Here is a 20,175-nt window from a genome sequence, read left to right as displayed (position 1 = left end):
TTAGAAGAATGAGAAGAAGTTATAAAACCACAATGAGTTAATGTGGAGAGGGAGGCCCTCGTCCCACAGATCTCGTTGTAGATGTGGCTTGCAAATCATGTTCTTGGGGGCTGGCGGGTGGGGGGAAGTTGCTCTTGGAACACAGAGGTCCCGGTTGAAGGCCAGGATATTAGCTGTCATTAGAGACCTACCGTCCGTGATTTTGACAGGGGCTGGTTTTCATTCTTCTGTTTAAAGCCAATGTATACTAATCTATGCTAGAGCCAACTTCATCAGGACTATTGTGCACTGCCAGCCTGGAGAAACCGCCCTTCTCAGCAACCCTGTGCCAGTGATGGGTGGGGCCAGAAGCCAAAGTGGGCGGAGCAACAGATGTTGATTGACATTCACATTTTATGGACCATCCCCAGTGTGATGCAGTGGTTAGAGTGTCAGACTGGGACCTGGGAGAGACCCTGGTTCAAATCCCCACTCGGCCACGAAGCTCACAGGGTGACCTTGCGGCCAGTTACTGTGTCTCAGCCTAACCTACCTCACAGGGTTGTTGTGAGGATAACATGGGGGGGGACCTTGTTTGGAGGCCATTTTGAGCTCCTTGCAGGAAAGGTGGGATATAAATGTAATAATAAGTAAATTAAGAGCACTGATCTGTCCTCCATCCAGGCACATGAGAAGCATAATCAGCATTCAATTTAGGCAGGCAGAAACACCCCAGGAGGGTGCAAAGCAGAGCCAGTGAAGGGCATGCCCTGGGGAGAGTTCTGAGGGCCGCATTTGGCCCCCGGGACTGAGGTTCCCAATCGCCCTGATAACACACTGTGCGTGCACACACACACACACACACACACACACACACACACACACACACACACACACTATTCTGCTTTTGGCCTAATATAAAACATCAGTCAACATTTTTAATGAGGATCATTTTAAAATGCATTTACACACGAATACCGGCGGTGCCCTCAAGAGGGTCAGGGCAGGTTATGAGTCTCCCCCAGTCCCAGGCGGCCTTGCCTAGTTTATTCAACATATCAAGGAACACTGGGAAAGACTTCGGCTAAGGCAGAGATCAGCCAGCGGGTGCCCTCTAGATGCTGCTGGACCACAATGCCCACCAGCATCCCTGATCCAGGGAGAGGCATGCTTCCATTTCTTGCATGCATTAGAGAAATGGTACTTCGTAGAGCAGGGACGGAGGAATCTGCGTGACCCTCCAGAGTGGGGTCCAACAGTGTCTGGAGGGCACCACTTTGACTACCCCTGAGCTACGGCATGTACATTCCAGCAGTGTAGACACGGTGAATTCTGGAGAGGTTCATCCAGCCTCGCCATTTGAGAGGACCCTGGAACCCTCAGCATGCCACACAAGCATGCACGTCCTTCTCCTTAAAGGGAAACCACGTATTCCGTGCCAGGGTATTCCGGCAAATTCAGTTCAAACTTCTTCTGCACATCGTAAGGCAGGAAGCGCCCGGCCACCAGGTGATGCTTCCCCGAGAACCGGGTGGCGCACTGCTTGGGGGCAGCCAAGGAGACGAGGACGTCGGGGCTGATGCCGTTGCTGCCGCCGGCCTCCACATCCCAGCCTGAAAAGAGACGTTGCAGGAACAAAGGAGAGGTCAGAAGAGCGCTACTGGATTGAACCAAGTTGAGTCCAAGCAGGCCTGCATCCTGGTTTTTGCAGTGCCCAGCCAATGCCTGCAGAAAGCCCACGAATATCATCTCCGGTCCCGGCACTTGGAGGTAGACTGCCCCTGTGCATGCAGGTTCCATAAAGTGATAGCTATTGATTGACACAGAAGGATTTAAGAAGAGTCCAGTGGGATCCAGTGGAGAATCCTTCTACATCGGCATTCTCCTTTTGACACTGGAAGCCCAATGCCTCCCAGAAAGCCTCGGAGAAGGAGACGAGGGCAGCAGCCCTTCCCCATCTCCCAGAGTCTGTTATTTTAGAGGTAAGCTTCTTCTGGGCTTGGAGGCTCCATTTCGCTAGCCTCGCAAAGAGTCTGTCATGGACTCCCCTCCTCCTGATCTGTTCATTTGTCTCCTTCACAGGTAGCTAAGGTGGTTGCTGGATTCCAACTGCCGTCATCCCTGACCATTAGGCCACACTGCTTGCTGGCCACATCTGGGGGGCACCATGTTTGCCTCACCCCTGGATCCCTCCGCCAGTGAGCAATCCCTACATATCTAGTGGCAGGAAACACCTTCGACTACTCAGCCTCCCGTCACGCATGCTCAGTTGTGCTGTTATTTTTTGGGGGGAGAAGTGGGATCTCTCCCTGTTTGCTCTTCCGAGGTGGAGCGAATTCCTCTCCCTGATGGCAAAAGCAGAGCCCAGGAGCTGCTGCTGTCCGACGCCTGCCGCAACCACAGGAAAAGTGTGTTTGGGTTATGACATCATGTCTCAGTCTAGGCTCTTCCAAAAAGAGCCTCTTCTGGAGGCGGGTACTGTTTGCGCCAGGCCACTGGCCTGGAGACGGACTTGGCTGGAGGGCCGGGGAGGGAGGGTGTCACTGGAGGAGGAGAGGGAGGGAGAGAACTCAGGCTGCAGCCCTCCCCACCCTGCTCAGAAGGGGGTCCTGCTGAACTGAAGGGGGCTGACGATGCCACCATTGGGGGGGGCTGGTACCTGAGGGCAAGTGGGGCACTGCCCCACCAACCTCAGGCTGGCTCCAGCTGGCCCTTTGGGGAAGGAGGATGGGGGACAACACTCGCATGGCTGGGCTCACTGGCTCTGCCCCACCTGCTGGTTGGGCTCCCGCCCTCCCAGTCCCAAGGGGCACCAGCCACCACTTGATAGCAGCCTCGTTCCCTGAAAGAATAAAAGGAAGGGGGTGCTATGGGGTGAATTCCAGCAGGGCTCCCTTTTCTAGACTTCAAGGGTTAGAGTCAAGCTTTGAAGAAGAGGCGTTGATGGGGGGTGGCTACAGGGGGCTATGCCCCAGGTATTTCATTCTGAATCTCCTGATCTGCCTTTTAGAAATATATCTAAGAATACGTTAACAAACACATTTTTAACACACCCCTCTATTGTTTACAGAGCAGGTGGGCTGGGAAGCACAGCACTGTTGAGATCGCAGCCATCCGCCATCGTGATTTGCCTAGAGGCCTTTCCAAGAGCCCGGAGATTAGCAGGACACCTTTTCCAGCCCCAGGGCCACATTTCCTTCTGGGGGCCATCACGGTGAGTTTTGCCTCTGTACAGTAGGCTAGTTTCTACACACACACCTCCCTTCATCTGGGCAAGCAAGAAGCATGGGCAGAGTTTGCAAGGAAGGGCACATGTGCCAGCCAGGCAGGAACACTCAAGGGGGGTGCGGAGCAGGGTGGGGGAGGGTTGTGTGGCTGAGGAGGGGGTATTGCCTGGAACGAGTCCTGAGGGCCACATCCCCTCCGCATGTGGTCCCCGGGCCTGAGGTTCTGCCTCTCCTGGAGGCCTTCAAGAGGCAGCTGGGCAGCCACCTGTCAGGTATGCTGTAATTTGGATTCCTGCATTGAACAGAGGGCTGGACTAGATGGCCTTATAGGCCCCTTCCAACTCTATGTTTCTATGATCCTGTTCCTGCAATAGCTGAATAAAGTTGGGAAGGAGACAGTACGTGTGTGTGCGCGTGCGTACATGAGCGAGCGAGTGCAAGTCAAGCTGCTTGCTCACTAGTTCTAGACTGAACTTGCCGGAGTTCTTGCCGCCCAGATGGCCAGCCCAGTTCCCACGCAAGTGTCCTGGGCCCAGAGCATCCTGGCAACGCTCCATACCTCAAAGTCAACCCCGAAAGCAAGGCCAGGAAACACTGGCCGGAGAAGCAAGCCTGTTGTTTTGCAGAGGAGTGTGTTGGGACCTACCCAGGTGAGCTGGGGGCGCAAGCAATTGGTTCAAAGCATGCCTACCAGAGGGGATGTCCAAGCTGATGAGGGGGACGCGGATTTGCTTGAGAGTTGCCAAGATTGGGCAGGAGAGCTCTGCCACCTCGCCTGGCGTGGCCTCCACCCCGAGCAAGGCATCAACCACCAGGTTGTAAGCGTCGCTGATGAGCTGAACCTGCCCCAGAGAGAGAGAGAGAATTTATTGCAACAGAGTGCAGAAATAACTGACGTGTTAGGACAAATAGTTGAAAGAATAAAGGAAGTTAAGGTTTATTGCTACAAAGAGGTGAAGTCATACATGCTGGAAGCCATGACTAGCTAACTAACAACAAAGACAGGAAGAGAAGACAGGAAAGGAAGGAGCAAAGCCTGCAAAAGCAACAAACACTTTAGAGGAGGAATCAGCAGAGGGAAAAATAGATTACCTTGACTGGGACCTGGGACCCAGGTTCAAATCCCCACTCAGCCATGAAGCTCACTGGGGTGAACTTGGAGCCAGTCACTGTATCTCACCCTAACCTACCTCACAGGGTTGTTGTCAGGATAAAATCGGGAGAGGGAGAACCATGCTTGTATGCCACCTTGACCTCCTTGGAGGAAAGGCTGGATATAAATGTAATATTAAATAAATAAGTAATGGCAACATCGTTTTGTACATGTCAACAAGTGCGTAGAGATGGGGGAATGCAAATCAGTTAACTTTGCATGCACCAGATCTGGAGATTACACATGTATGATCTGCATATACTAGGGCTGTGCACAGCCCCCAGATCTATTTGGGGGCTAGCCCCAATTAAACATGCAGTGGGGAGGGAAAATGAGACACCGTGTCTTCTCCCCTCCACCCAACTGCACTACAGCCAACAGGACTGAACCCCCCACTCAGCAGCAAAGGGTCCAGTCCTGCTCAGTTTGGCTGGGAGCAGGCATGGGGCTGTTCAAAGGCCCTTTGACAGACAGCCCTGTGCTGCCGCCTCTCCTTCTCCCTCCGCCCCCCTGCTGCCCCTCCTCTTGGCCCAGGGATCCCGCTGAATCGGCCTCGTTTGGCTTGGTCTTTGGCCAGATCCAAAGGATAGCCCCAGCACATACACAGGCTCCCCTGGGTGATGGGAGTTGTAGTCCAAAATGCCTAGAGGGCACCAAGTTGCCAATGGCTACAGAGACAAGCCGTGGTCGGATGTTGCACGCAGAGGGGGAGTCTTCCATCTCGACTACCTAGCAGGGCTGTGTCTGACTCTGTTCAGCATTCACACAACTTGCGTTTCCTGCCTCAGCTGGAGGGCTGCTAACCATGGTCCTGAATAAGCACTATGGTCCTTGTCCAAGGTTCTGGCCTGTCCCGGCCTTAACTCAGTGGTTGCCTTGCTTTTGGGGCCTGTGGGCACATCTGGGATGTTGAGACAGTGCCGTGGGCAACCCCACCCTTCCAGTTGCTTCACTTCTGATCCCAGAAAGAAAAGACACATCAGCGCTGCGTTCCCAAAGGGATATGGTTGAAAACCCACAGAATTAAAATAGACCCTCTGGAATTTGCAACACGGAGTCCTCAAAATAGTACCGCCAAATTAAAGCTTACAGTAAAAAAAAACCCTCCCCAATCCCCGGCTTGCCAGGACCACACACCCACACAAATTGGTGTCTTCTTTCTGGTCAGAAATGATGGTTCACATTAACTTTGTTTTGGAGAATATCACTGAAGTTTGCAGGTGTTCATGCACATGGCACTCTGTCATCACTGAATTCACCATAGGAGTTTTGATTGCCTGGGACCATTCTGTGAAGGATAGCAAAACCTGCACAGATTGGGGAGGGAATGGGACTGAACTATCCACAGATTAGGGGAGCAATCACTCTGGACAGGCATGGGGGTTTAAAAGAATGCTTAGCAACACAGCTCCCCCCCCCCAATATTTTGAGGCAGGATGGAAATAGTTTCTTTGACACTATAAAAAAGTTTGAAAAGCAAACATTTTGACATAGCCTTATTTTATGTTTGACAAACTCTGTACAGTTTCATACTTTGCATTAATCCTTTGCATTAATCTTAGCTCTCCAGAAGGACCCTTTCATTTTTTAATACCATTTAACTCATGGCTGGCTTCTCCCTCGGAGTGCACACCACAAGATTATAGCAAACAGTTCAGTTTCACGTCGACTTAGCAAAATTGCAGAGCCAAAGACATTATGAAACTTAGAACCCCCTCCTCCTCCTCCCTGAGTGGAAATGTCCAACACTATGAAGGTAGGAAGCCTCTCCAAGAACCCAGAGAGAAGGGCTGGGTACTCTCTTTGGACAAATCCCAGATCCCAACCTAAATTGGGCCAATTCAGGTTGACCCAGGATGCACCTGCAGCAGGTCAAGGTAGCCCCAGGTTGGACTGTTAAAAGGAGGAGTGGGGTGGCTGACCCCATGTTTAATTAGGGTTTAAAACCTGAATTAAATTAGGGCCATGCAAGGCCTCAATTTGGTTCAAGGCCCAGATTAGGTTGACTCCACTCTGGATCAACCTGGGTTGGATTGGGCCCCATTCAAGGTGTAAAATCGGGCCCTAAACCATATCGGGGGCAGGGAGGGGCGTGCAGAGCCCTATACGAAGCACCTAGGATCTAACTGGAAACCCACATGCATTCTCAACTACTAACTAAATACTTTCCCTGCCATTTGTTTCAAGGACGTTGGGGCCAAAACTGTCTTTAAAAGACGCTCTAGGAGTCATGCCTCCCCTAGCTTGTTTTTAAACATAAAATGGGGTATAATTTGGGCATCTCAGACCTTAGATTCCAGCTCCTCATGTGCATGTGAGTGACCTCCTTAGCGAGGGGGGAGAGGTTTGTTTTGGTCCACATTAAAATCCACACTTCCCGAAACAAAAGCAAAACAAAATGCAACTATTCTTTGAAATCCGCACTTCTCTGAATTTTGTGATGCAGTTCTCTAACCAAAAATGGTGTCCAAAAAAGCGAGCATCAAAATGCCATATATTAGCAAACATAGCATCCCCCTCCCCAAATGCATAATCTTTCCAATTCAGAGAGAAACTCCACCTCAGTCATTTGGGAAGACAGAGGTGATGGGCTGGCAGTTTTAATTCAAACGTTGCGCAGACCTGGAATCTAGGAAGAGCAGGTGAAGAGAACCACCACACTTCCAGTGATCCTGTTGGATCTCAACACCCCTGCCCAAGGACTGGAGGTAAATGCACTTGCTGCCTGGGGTCCTGGCCAGATCTCAAAGCAGGGGAGATTGCAAGCCAGGCAGGACCTTCAGAGCCACTGGTACACCTGACTTGCTGCATGGGAGGCTACCCAGAAGCTCATCTGAAAACCTGCGCTGGATCTGGGCCTGGCTGAGAACTGGGGAGAGATGGAGCCCCCAGTCTGAGCTGTTTCATTGCTGCAGCAACATCTCTTTCTCACAACCCCAAGCTTTTTGGACCAGGACCCTTGCTGCAGGAACAGCTCTCTGCTAGCCCCATCCTTCCCCAACTGGGGACACAGGAATATGCACTCTGAAATGTAGCCCGTGCATGCCGTACTGGGGTAGGCACGCAAATATTGGTAAACAATCTGAGTGTGAGGGGACTTCTGGCAAGCAGGGAACAAAGTATCTGTGCTCACCTCTGTTGGCAGGTAAGAAAGAAAGGGGATGTCCATCCTCTCGCACTGCGTGGTGAAATCCCGGTAAAGGGGGTTTGAGGATTTCTTCGGATAGAATATTGTGGGCTCGTATCCCTGGGAAGAGAAAGATGAAGAGGCGAAGAGAGAGAGAGAGAGAGGTTGGGAAGCTCAACAATGCATTTACTCTGAAGGATTAATGCCAAACGTCCAACATCCACACTAAGGAGCGTTGCTAATGAGAGGTGTTGACTCCATGGGCTGGCCCCACTGGCTCCACCCTGACCTTCCACAGTGGAAGTAGGATGCCGCCCACTTGATCTTTCTGGCACCAGGTCAGAACTTTCTGTTCACCTGGGGAATTTTAGCTGCGTAGTCTGTCCTGTTGACTGCCTCTTAAAACTGTTTTGGATTTTATTTAATCATGGTGAGTCTATTGGAGGTCTTACTCTGAACACAGGAGATGGCGAGTCAGGGCAGCGCTTCCGGGTCACTGAAATTTATTTATTTATTTATTTAGTTTAATTTATATACCGCCCTAAGCCCGAAGGCTCTCTGGGCGGTGTACAAAAAGACAAAAACAAGCACAATATATAAATACAATAAATACAATAAATCAAAAAACAAAACAAACAAACAATAACGAACCAAACAACATCCAAAATACGGAAATGCTGTTTAAAATACACTTTAAAATGCCTGGGAGTATAAAAAGGTTTTCACCTGGCGCCGAAAAGATAGTAGCGTCGGCGCCAGGCACACCTCATCGGGGAGACTGTTCCACAGTTCGGGGGCCACTACTGAAAAGGCCCTGGTTCTAGTCATCACCCTCCGAGCCTCTCGATGGGATGGTACTCGGAGGAGGGCCTTAGATGTTGAGCGTAGTGTACGGGTAGGTTCATATTGGGAGAGGCGTTCCACCAGGTATTGCGGTCCCATGCCGTGCAGGGCTTTATAGGTCAAAACCAGCACTTTGAATCTAGCCCGGAAACAAACGGGAAGCCAGTGCAGACGGGCCAGAACAGGTGTTATATGAGCGGACCTTCTGGTCTGCGTCAACAATCTGGCCGCTGCATTCTGGACTAGCTGTAGTTTCCGAACAGTCTTCAAGGGCAGCCCCACGTAGAGCGCGTTGCAGTAGTCCAATCTAGAAGTTACCAGAGCATGAACAACTGAAGCGAGGTCGTCACTGTCCAGATAGGGACGTAGCTGGGCTACCAATCGAAGATGGTAAAAAGCATTCCGTGCCACCGAGGCCACCTGGGCCTCAAGAGACAGGGAAGGATCGAAAAGAACTCCCAAGCTACGAACCTGTTCCTTCAAGGGGAGTGTAACCCCATCAAGAACAGGATGAACATCCACCATCTGAGCAGAGAAGGCACTCACCAACAGCATCTCAGTCTTGTCTGGATTGAGCTTCAGTCTGTTAGCTCCCATCCAGTCCATTATCGCGGTCAGGCAATGGTTTAGCACGTTAACAGCCTCACCTGAGGAGGATGAAAAGGAGAAATAGAGCTGCGTGTCATCAGCGTACTGATGACAACGCAGCCCAAAACTCCTGATGACCGCACCCAGCGGCTTCATGTAGATGTTGAAAAGCATGGGGGACAGTACCGATCCCTGCGGGACTCCACAATGGAGAGTCCAGGGTATCGAGCAATGTTCCCCAAGCACTACCTTCTGGTGGCGACCCACCAAGTAGGAGCGGAGCCACTGCCAAGCAGTACCCCCAACTCCCAACTCCGTGAGTCGTCCCAGAAGGATACCATGGTCGATGGTATCAAAAGCAGCTGAGAGATCAAGGAGAATCAACAGAGTCACACTCCCCCTGTCCCTCTCCCGACAAAGGTCATCGTACAGGGCGACCAAGGCTGTCTCGGTGCCAAAACCGGGCCTAAAATGGGATTGAAATGGATCACGATAATCAGTGTCATCCAAGAGCCCCTGGAGCTGGCCGGCAACCACCTGTTCCAGTACCTTGCCCAAGAACGGAACATTCGCCACAGGTCTATAGTTGTTCAGGTTATCTGGGTCCAAAGAGGATTTCTTCAGGAGTGGTCTCACTACTGCCTCTTTTAGGCAGTCAGGGACCACTCCCTCTCTCAAAGAGGCGTTTATTATCTCCTTGGCCCAGCCGGCGGTTCCGGTCCTGCCAGCTTTCACCAGCCAAGAGGGGCAAGGGTCCAGAACAGATGTGGTCGCCCGCACCAGTCCAAGGATCTTGTCAACATCCTCAAGCTGTACAGACTGAAACTCATCCAATAAATAAGGACAAGACCGCGTTCTGGATGCTTCGTTGGAACTCACTGTCATAACATTGGAGTCTAAGTCCCGGCGAATGCACGCGATCTTATCCTGGAAGTGCCTCGCGAACTCGTCACAGCGGGCTACAGATGAATCTATGATGTCCCGAGGGCCAGAATGTAAAAGCCCTCGTACAATTTTAAAGAGCTTCTCCGGGCGGGAGAGAGATACCTTAATTGTGGCAGCAAAATATCTCTTTTTTGCTGCCCTCACCGCTACTATATACCGCTTAGAAGAGGCACTCACCAAGGCATAATTGCATTCGTCGGGAGTTCGTCTCCATCTGCACTCAAGCCTCCTCCTCTCTTGCTTCATCACTCTCAGCTCCACGGTATACCATGGAGCTATATGAGCTCTACATAGGAGAGGGCGCATGGGAGCGATCGTGTCAACCGCCCTGGTCATCTCCGTATTCCACAATCCAACCAGGGCTTCGACAGGAGCGCCAGTCTTCTCAGTCGGAAAATCCCCCAGAGCCCTTTGGAAACCCTCAGGATCCATTAGTCTCTGGGGGCGGACCAATTTAATAGGTCCCCCACCCTTGCAGAGGGAAAGGGTCGCTGTGAGCCTAAACTTCAGCAAGCGGTGATCTGTCCATGACAATGGGGTAGATGACAAATCCCCAACCGCCAGATCACCATCTCCATGCCCAGTGGCGAAGATCAAATCAAGAGTATGTCCCGACACATGCGTTGGGCCAGTAACAACCTGAGACAGCCCCATGGTTGTCATGGAGGCCATGAAGTCCTGAGCCGCCCCAGATAAAGCAGTCTCGGCATGGACGTTGAAGTCCCCGAGTACCAAAAGTCTAGGGGACTGCAACAGTACCTCCGAGACTACATCTGTCAGCTCAGTTAGGGAATTTGTTGGGCAGCAGGGCGGGCGGTACACCAACAACATTCCCAGTCTGTCTCTCTGGCCCAACACAAGGTGGAGACACTCTAAACCAGTCGTCACCTGGACAGGGTGCTTGGTGAGTGAGAAAGAACTCCTATAGACCACAGCAACCCCACCTCCCCGTTCTACCATGATGCTGAACCGCATACCCAGGTGGGCAGAGCTGGGAAAGAGCAACGCCTCCCTGATCGCCCACCCAGGTCTCAGTTATACACGCCAGGTCGGCAGCCTCATCCACAATTAAATCATGGACAAGGGAGATCTTATGGTGAACCGACCTGGCGTTTAACAACAGCACATGGAGATCCGAAGGCTGACTGATAGAACAACCATCAGTCCTGGGGATGTGAGGAGAACCGGAACAAGTCACAGACACTACTTGTCTGGGACGAGTTCCCCTTATCTGGCACGTTCTCCTCACAACAATACTCAGTTAGCTGCACGTGAGGCCGCTCAGGAGGACTGAGCAGCTCATGTACGACCGTGTCCCGGATCTGGGCCTGACTGAGAGCAAGGAAGGGGTGGAGCCCCCAGTTCCTGTATAATTTCCCTGCCTGAGATGCTTCATTGCTACAGCAACATCCCCCCATAGCTCCACGCTCCAGCCTTCCTGAACAGGGGAAACAGGCCATACCTAATGACATCAACACCTAACTGATTAAGGGCAGTTTTTTTACATTTCTGAAGTGGAACGCAGTGCAAAAGATGAAAGTGGGATGCAGGAGGAAATTCTTTCATCCCTGCTTTCCTCCTCCTCCTCCTCCCCAGGGTGAGCTGCCGGGCTTCCTTAGGAAGGACGATTTAGGGAGCAAGAGACTACAGGGAGTTTTCTATGCTGGAGACAAGTTGTATTAAAAGTGTGCCAAGCCAGCCACTGCCATTTCTTTGTGGGGCTTGAAAACTAAGGCATGCTTTGCATTGAAAAGCAGAATTGTACTCCTTCATCCACCCTCTTTGCAATTCAGAAAGCTCTGAACGTTACTGGCAAAAGGCTGAGGCACTTTTAGACTTAACAAGGACACGGCGGATTCTTTTTCATTTAACCTTGCCTCGGTGCTTTTCTACTTTTTAATACTGTTGTGTCAAACATCTCTCTCTCTCTGTCTCTCTGTTGTTTTTTACCATCCTCTGCTGCTGAGAGGTTTTTGTGTCTCTTCCTTTCAAGTCGACAAACCAAAGAGTCTCCTGTAAAAACAATCAGCAAGCACACAGATCTCAGGATTCCGTTAAAGCCTAGACAAAGATGTCACAACGCCACTCCTTTCATGGGGCTTTTTCAGATCAGGAAGCGCAGACAGCCATGGAGGCTGCAGTTGTTGTTGTTGTTGTTATGTGGAGAAATGTTTAATGGAAAAAGGGAAAAAATGTAACATGTAACAATGCATTTCAAGAGTCTTTTTGTGTGGCGAATGTTTTATTTTCACTTTTCAGCTAATGATTGTTTTGCAGCAAATTCTGACACTAATGAAGGAATGGAAAGCTGGGGGGGACATCATGATCTTGAATTAATTTTAAAATCATGGTGGAGTGAAACCTTCAAGAGGGGGATTTAGGAGAAATGGGGACTTCTCATTCCTACATGCATGAAATCCTTCAGATACGAAGGATGGAGCAAGTCACATGAGCCAGGATGCAGCACATTGGAGCCATAGAATCACGGAACCAGAATTTTAGACTTGAAAGGGACCGTGGAAGTCATCTAATCTAACCTCCTGCTCAACATGGGACTTCGCAATTTCAGCATCCCTGAGAGGTGGCTATTCAGTCTCTCGTTAAAGTAGTGATGTACCAAACCTTCCCCCCCTCCCACTTTTCTATTCTCTGTCAGGTTATGAGAAAAGAAATTGCATTCAACAATCAAAGGGTAGGTAACCTTGTCATCTCTCCAGCAGTCTGCAGCCTCCCCAGGTGTTTGCGCTCCCTGAAAGCCCAAGACATCCTCAGCTGAGCTTCCCTGTAGAGTCAGGGAGGTGGAGCGTGTTGGGCTTCACTGCCCATCCCCCCTTATCGTTGGCCATGCTCCTGAGGCTACTGGGAGCCCAACAGCATCCAAAGGGCCACAGACAATCACGAAGGCAAACCACTAAAGATCAACTCAGGAAGGGGTACCTACAAACACATGCAGGTGCCGGGCGCAGGCCAGGCCGATTGCCCCGTTCTGGTCCCAGCCGCAGACTACTAGCACTGTCGGCTGCTTCTTTGGCAGAGACCTCAGAGGGAAAACCTGGAATGAGACACTTGCAGAATGAGGGTGGTTTGCACAACAGTGGCCTTAGGCAAGCGCAAAGGAGAGGCAACAGGTTCAAAACACGGGGCCGGCAGCACCTTGACTGTTTATGTTCACGCCCAGTCTGTACAACACATTCAGAACACTGTGACGCCACTTTAAACAGCCATGGCTTTCCCCAGAGAATCCTGGGAAGTGTAGTTTGTGAAGGGTGTTGAGAATTGCTAGGAGACACCTGTTCCTCTCACAGAACTATAATTCCCAGAGTGGTTGAAAAGTCAGTCCCTCTTCCCAGAGAGCTAGTCTAACTCAGAATAGGCCCACTGAAATTAACAGACCTTAGTGCTTTACATTAACTTCAGTGGGTCTACTCTGAGTAGGACTAGCCTTGAAAACCACCCACAGGGTATTCTTTATTTATTGGGTGTTTTTTTCCAACCTTGACTTTTGTGTCATTTGCTTTTCCTTGCCCAATGAAATGAATAGGCCTGTGTCTCTTAATCTCAATGGGTTTACTCTGAGGGAAACTAGCATGCAATGCAACTCCTGGCATATATTCAACGCAAGTAGCTGATTCCAAATCAGAGGTAAAACTACTGAATGAGGCCATTAAAAAAATGCTGAATAGGCCAAACAGACAGCAGTAAAACTTCCCCCTCCTCTTCGATGGGGGCAAGGGTAGGATTCCCATTTCTCCCTCATTGTGGCCAGCGCCAGACTTTGAAAACTGCTTGGCATTTCCTCTGCAGAGAAGAGGGAGAGGTCACGAAGACGCTGCGGCAAGCCTGCAAGCGATTAAAACTCCCGATGAAGCCAACCAGCGGGACCCGAAGTATCCAAAACTAACAGCCCAAAGGAAGAGGTGGAAGAATGCAAGATGCTCTGGCCAACATCAAAAGGAAGCCACCAGCGCAGGAAGGAAGTGCCGGCAGATGCCACCATGGCTTGGCCAGATTTGCCCTTGCCATGGTGAAGGGAGCTGTAATGCTGGATTCCAGCCACACAGGTCAGGGAAGTCCCTCTTTGCCCCCCAGGGGTTGCCAAGGGGCCACTCCATCAGCACACACAGGAGGCCAGCGACAACTAGTCCCTCCTCTCTTTCAACTGTTTCCATTCCAGGTGGTCATTAGAAAAACGTGTTACTAAGGGTGGGTACCAGAGCTGCCTTAGTTTCTCTGCCCTGTCAGCTTGGGATGTAAAGAGCGGTCCATTCCAGTTCTCCCTCAGTTTCTCATTTTACCAATATCAAATTCAGCTCTCGCCATTTCTGCAGCAATTTGCTGGGGGGAAAAACCCTCGTGAAAATTCTCCAGCATTTTAGCGTGGCTTTCTCATAAGAAACACATTTCTGTAGGCAGTTTTGACTAATGTGCATTTTTGCAAGCAATTCTTGTCATAACATGCCTTTTTGTATGTTATGTTCACTCATATATTCATTTTGATGCACACTTTCCCCTAATATATGCATTTTTGTAAACATTGTTTGGTGGGAGAACTGCAAAACTCGAATGCAAATTTCCATAGTTGGCAAATTGTTTTGGAAAGTACAAATCTGATAGATTCAGCTTGAAATGCAAACCGAATACAATTTCTCACGCACCCCTCCTCTCAGCCCATTTTCTTTGGGTGATGTGCCTTTGTAAGCTGCATAAGCCTGAGGGAAGGGACTGTCTGGTTCATGGAGATCTGCAAGTCTGTTTGAGAGCCTTTCTTCTTTTCTTTACTGAAGAGTGAGATTCAAAAACCTTTCAACCGGGAGCCGGCTCTGATAATGTGGCTCTATGGACTACGCCCAGGACACCTCCCCAGTGGGCCGTGAGCTTACCTTGGCCACGGCCACGGCACAGGCATGACCCCAGATCTCAATCAGCTGCTGGTGTCCAAATCTAAATTCTTCCAGGAGCTCCTTCTCAATAGCCACTGCTTCTGCTCTGCTGCAAGACACAGAAAAATTGAAGGATTAGAATGGGGATGAGAGAGAGAGAGAGAGAGAGAGAGAGAGAGAGAATGGTTTTCAGAATCCAGAAAATTCCATAGGGGTGCTGATAGTGGGCGGGGCCAGAGCAGACAATGGGGGGAGCCAGAGATGAAAGTGTTCTGGATTAACTCCACCTCCTCAGATTAGAATTCTCTGTAGCTTTTCTCAGAAGTCTCTACTCCAGGTTTGGTGGGGCTCCTCTAAACATCTGTCACCTTCCAATTCGGATAAGCACAATTTTTGATGAATGGCTGGGTTCTGGTTTTCATATTGTTTTGGAAAGTGCGAATTCGATCGATTCAGCTTTAAATGTTAACTGAATGGGATTTCTCCCCCGTCCCCAGTGTCTGTGCATTTTTAGAGTTCTTGTCACCAGCCTCCAGGTTTCCATTCCCTCCCCTGTGCTCTTTGGATGTTAAATCTCTGGCTGGCATGTGGGCGCACCTTCTATCTAATGTGCATCCATCCGCATGGAAAGGAATGTGCCCCATGCAGTGCTCTCTCCGTCTCTCTCACTCACACACACACACATGCGCTGCAGCTGATGGGTTGTGTTGCAAATGGTTGATAACTGATCACTGAACAATTACAGCACTAAGAAAAGCAGAACGCCCTCGTTCCTCGTTAAAGGAGCAGAGGACAGGCTCTTGCAGAGTCAACAAACCCGGCAGGCAGAATGGAAGTTCACAGGAACATCGGAAACTGCCTAATACAGAGTCAGACCATTGGGCATCTAGCTCGATCCTGGCTCACTGTCCGGTGGCGGCGTTCCCTAGGGTTTTCAGGCAGGCAACATTCCCAGCCGCACCTGGAGATGCCGGGAATCGAACCCAGGCCTTTCGTGTGCTAGGCAAGTGCTTGTCCACTCAACAATTGGTGGTGAAGAGGGAGTGGTTCCGAAAACCCAAAGCCACTATCGTCACTAAACCATGGTACAAGGGTGTGCTTCTAAAAGCTGGACAGCACTGGCTAGCCAAGAAAGGTCCTGTAGTCCATTCACACCCACTCCGCTAAAAAGTGGTTTCGAGAAGACTCCATCTCTCTCCCTCTCTCTGCCCCCCCCTGTCTGTCTCACACACACAGAGTGAAAGAGACCCCACATTCCAGCTTCACCCAGCCTTTGTCTCTGTTGCCACAGCAACAGCTTAAATGGAAGTGCTGTTAAGAGAGAAGCAGCCAGCCTCCAGCAGTCCTGCACTGCCCAGGCAAAGCCAAGCTGGAAGGCAGGGGGCAAGCAGGTCCCAGTAGGCACTTGTGCTCTCCTTGATCCATTCCCTGCACCACCAATTTGCCACAGTGCCCTTTGGCACATTTGCTTTTTGGCAATATTGGCACCAGTCTAAGCAGGGCGAGGGTTTACCCATTGAAATGAATTGACTATATGGCCCCCAGCTCTACCCATTGAAGAGCATGGTCTTCCCTGCTCCAGGTGGAAATGCATAGGCTGGTTGGCCCCCAGCTCTACCGACTGAAAAGCATAGGCTGTTCGGCCCCCAGGTCTACACATTGACTATCCAGCCTCCAGGTCTACCCATTGAACCGCATGGGCTGCTTGGCCCCCAGGTCTACCCATTGAAACACATCGACTATCCAGCCTCCAGGTCTACCCACGGAAAGGATACGCTATTCAGCCCCCCCATCTCCACACTGTAAGGCATGGGCTATACAGCCCCCAGGTCTACCCATTGAACCGCATGGACTATCCAGCCACGTGGTCTATCCACTGGAAAGCGTGGGCTGTCCTGGTCCCAGATTCAATCCTCAATAGCATCTCCAGGTAGGCCCAAGCAGAGAGCCCTGCCTGAAATCCTGCAAAGGGCTGCTGCCAGTCAGTGTGGACAATACTGAGCTACATGGACCAATGGTCCGATTTGGTACATGGCTGCTTCGTCAGCTCCGCTGTTTCTGTCAAAGGGAAATGTGCTTTAGGCATGAACCTTTCCCTTTTAGCTGAATATTGTGTTTTCTAGGTTTGTTTTGTTTAATCTTTTGTGCACACATGTGCTTTACAGAGTGACCCCCCACACACACACACACACTTTGAAGGGTATGCTTCTTTCTCCCTGACTTTCTTTTAATGCATCTTTCCTTGAGGGAACCCACACACACACCATTGCTGATTTAACATTCCTCTGTTGGGGCAACGTCACCAAGAGAGTGAAATTCTGGCCAAGCCAAAATTGCTATTTTTTATTATTGATTATTAAAAGTTTTTAAATCCACCCTTCCTCCATTAAAGAGATGGTGAGGCGGTGTACTATGTATGACCAAAAATGTTGACGTCACCACAGATACAACTGTAGAACTGAAAACTGTAAAATACAAATCAAAACAGCTTTCAACAAACAGTAAAAACTCTCTCTCTCTCTCTCTCACACACACACACACGAGAGAACAGATTCAACCATCTTAATGCCCAAGCGATAAAACTCTAGTTTGGTCTTAAACCACGCATCACAGGCTACAGGAGGAGAAGCCCCCTTCCCAACATACCCTAAACCCACGAAAACAGAATTTGCAGAATAACTGGAAAGGAGGAAGCTCCCCCCCACCCCACCCCCATTACCGCCACCCACATTACGCTCAAGATCAAGGCTTGTTTCATGGTTGCTATGGAGATCAGCAGCCAGTGGGATCTTGAGGCCACAGCGGTGGAACCGAGTCACTATGTTCACACAACGCTTGTCGTCAGGTTGTGAAGAGGGGAAAAGATCCCTTTCTGATTTCACAACAACTGCCTTTCCACTTGGATTTCTGAAGTCAGGTAATGACAGACCCAACCTTTGTTGCAAAGCATCACGCCAGGCACACCAAAATATCCACGTGCATGTGCGCACCAGAAATGTGCCTCGGAGGGGCAGGATGCAACTTTTAGCTCTGGGTAGGGATGAAGGAAAATTTCAATTCACACTTAAAACCGAATTTGTCAAATTCAGTTTCCGAAACAATAGGAGAAGTGAAACTCACAGCCATCCTTTGAAATTCCTACTTATCCAGATTTTGCGATGCAGATCTTCAACCAAATAATGTTTACAAAAATGCAGGTATTGGGGTGGGAATGTGCATAAAAGTATCTTAGTGAAAATAACATCCAAAACTGCATTATTTTAGGAGAAATTACTTGCAAAAACTGCACACAAAACTGCTTATTAGGAGAAATATGTAGTAAATTGCGGAAGAATTTTCAAGAGGACTTTAAAAAAATCACAATTGCTGAAGAAATATGGGGAACTGAATTTAAGACTGGGGGAATGAGATATGGAGGGAAGTGAAACTGATGGATCTTTCCCTTCCTAGCTCTGTGGTAGGCAGCATATCTAGAAAAGACTCATTTGTAGAGATGTTGAAGTTGACTCCTCTGCAAAGACAGGGTTTGGCTGCAGTCCCTAGGTCAGCCTTTCCTGACCAAATGCCCTCCAGATATAGTTGGACTCCAACTCCCAGCACCCAGCATGGCCAATGGTCAAGTGCAATGATGGGCGTTGGGAGCCCCCAACACTGCTTTAAGTCATTCCCTGGGACCAGCTCCCCATTCGGTCACTTTTTCCAGCACAATGCCATCTGCCCGCCCCACGAATTGACGTGGAAGGCAAAGTGAAGCCTCCACAGCCCAGCAGGCTGAGATCTTGTCTGTTCATCACAGTTCAGCCCCCCCCCAAAAGAGACCAACCCTTCAGCCCAAACACGCATCAACCCATTGCTCAGCTAGTAACTCAAGCTGTGTCCAAAGTAACATACTCACCAAGCATTGATCTGGGTTGCTGGGCTCCAGACAGACAGAATTTCAACAGGTGCACCTGCCTCCTCCCGCAGCCTAGACATGCAGCAATGACACAACTCCTAAATTTCTGCCTTGGGCTCAGGGGCAACAGCCTTGCAGGGATTGAAAACATGGCAACCTTTGCCAGGTACTTTCTGCAATGCAGTAACTTACCTTAGATAGCGGAGAGGCTGAATCTGCTCCTTGCTGTGGGATGAATTGCAAATGGGCTTCTCCATGGTACAGGTGGAAAGAGGCTGTCTTTTTTTCCCGTGCCCCCCAGCCACCCCAAACCCTTCCTTATTTCCCAACTCCTTTCTTTGCCTGTTTATAAAAGATAGCAGTAGATGAACCAAATCACAACTGCACACCTCCCCCTTGGCTGGCAGAGACGCCAATGTGGGCACCACAGGAACTGATTGGCCGGCTCCTTCTAAGAGAAAGAAAGAAATCCCCCCCAATCACCCAGTGGAAAAGCCGCGCGGGGGAGGGAAGGTTAGTGGTTAACTCTTGCTAGTCCCAAAGATGGCCAATTGTGAAAGGAGGGGCGAATCTGGCCATTTTGGTCTCTCTCCGTTCCTTGTTTGTCCAGTCTTGAAGTTCACATTTCCACATCAGTTTGGTTAAAAAAAATAAAGTCCTCATGAAAATTCATCAGCATTTCAGTGTGAATGTTTCCTAATACTGTACACGCATTTTTGCAAAGCAATTTCCCCTAATAGGCACTTTTTTTTTGCAATGCAATTTCCCCAAATCTAATGTAGTTTTATGTACACTTTACTCTAGTATAGATGCATTTTGTACACGACTCGGCTGAGAACTACACTGCAAAATTCAGAGAAGTGCAAATTGCGAAGGGAGGGTGCGTTTGCATATTATAAATTCAGCAAGTTTGCCTTTAAACGCAAACTGAATCTAATCCCACCCCCCCATCCCTACTGGGGCGATGAGGCAAATTCACTTGGGGGCTAAGATGTCATCTGCACTCAGTGCAAAATACTAACTCCTTCCTCTTTCTTTCATCTGTTGTTCATCTGCTGTCGGTTGTTGATTGAGGATGTGATGCTGAATTATTTCAATGGGTCTACACTGAGTAGGACTTAGTTGTCTATCACCTGTAATTAAATTGCATAAAATGATAATTATGATAATAATTTGTATCCAACTAAGTTCTATTCAGAAAAGATCCGTTGAAATTAATGAATCTAAGTTAGTTATGTCCATTAACATCAATGGGTCTACCCCGAGTAGGCCTAACACTGAACTCAGCCCAATGGGATCTAGTCAATTAACTTCCATTTCGAGTGGACCCATTGAAATTAATGGACCCAAGTTAGTCACGTCCATCACTCTTCATGGGTCTTCTCGGAGCAGGACTTAAGACTGGATACAGCCCACTGAATTCAGTGGTGCTTACTCCCAGTGAGTGGTGCAGAGAGTTGTGGCCCTGCTCATCTTCATGAACTGGATGTTCTGCTATGCAGGAAGGTGCTCTTTGGGGATGCGAGTGCAACAGCCTA

At 49.7% G+C, this 20,175-nt stretch overlaps 1 protein-coding gene across 1 annotated transcript; it reads right to left on the bottom strand.

Annotated features, from left to right (window-relative positions):
* Positions 1–951: 951 nt before the first annotated feature.
* YJEFN3 (YjeF N-terminal domain containing 3) lies at positions 952–18,967 on the bottom strand. The gene is made up of 6 exons (XM_061601292.1): positions 18,830–18,967; positions 14,743–14,851; positions 12,804–12,914; positions 7,493–7,606; positions 3,898–4,048; positions 952–1,592 (listed from the first exon to the last, which is right to left on the bottom strand). The coding sequence occupies exons 1-6, from the start codon at positions 18,892–18,894 to the stop codon at positions 1,393–1,395; spliced, it is 750 nt and encodes a 249-aa protein (XP_061457276.1). The 5' UTR covers positions 18,895–18,967; the 3' UTR covers positions 952–1,392.
* Between the last annotated feature and the right edge of the window lie 1,208 nt (positions 18,968–20,175).

This window comes from Rhineura floridana, chromosome 18, assembly GCF_030035675.1.
Source record: "Rhineura floridana isolate rRhiFlo1 chromosome 18, rRhiFlo1.hap2, whole genome shotgun sequence".
In the NCBI taxonomy this organism is placed as follows: domain Eukaryota; kingdom Metazoa; phylum Chordata; class Lepidosauria; order Squamata; family Rhineuridae; genus Rhineura; species Rhineura floridana.
The sequence above is the reverse complement of the archived record's forward strand: the minus strand, read 5'-3'. Positions and strand labels throughout refer to the sequence as shown.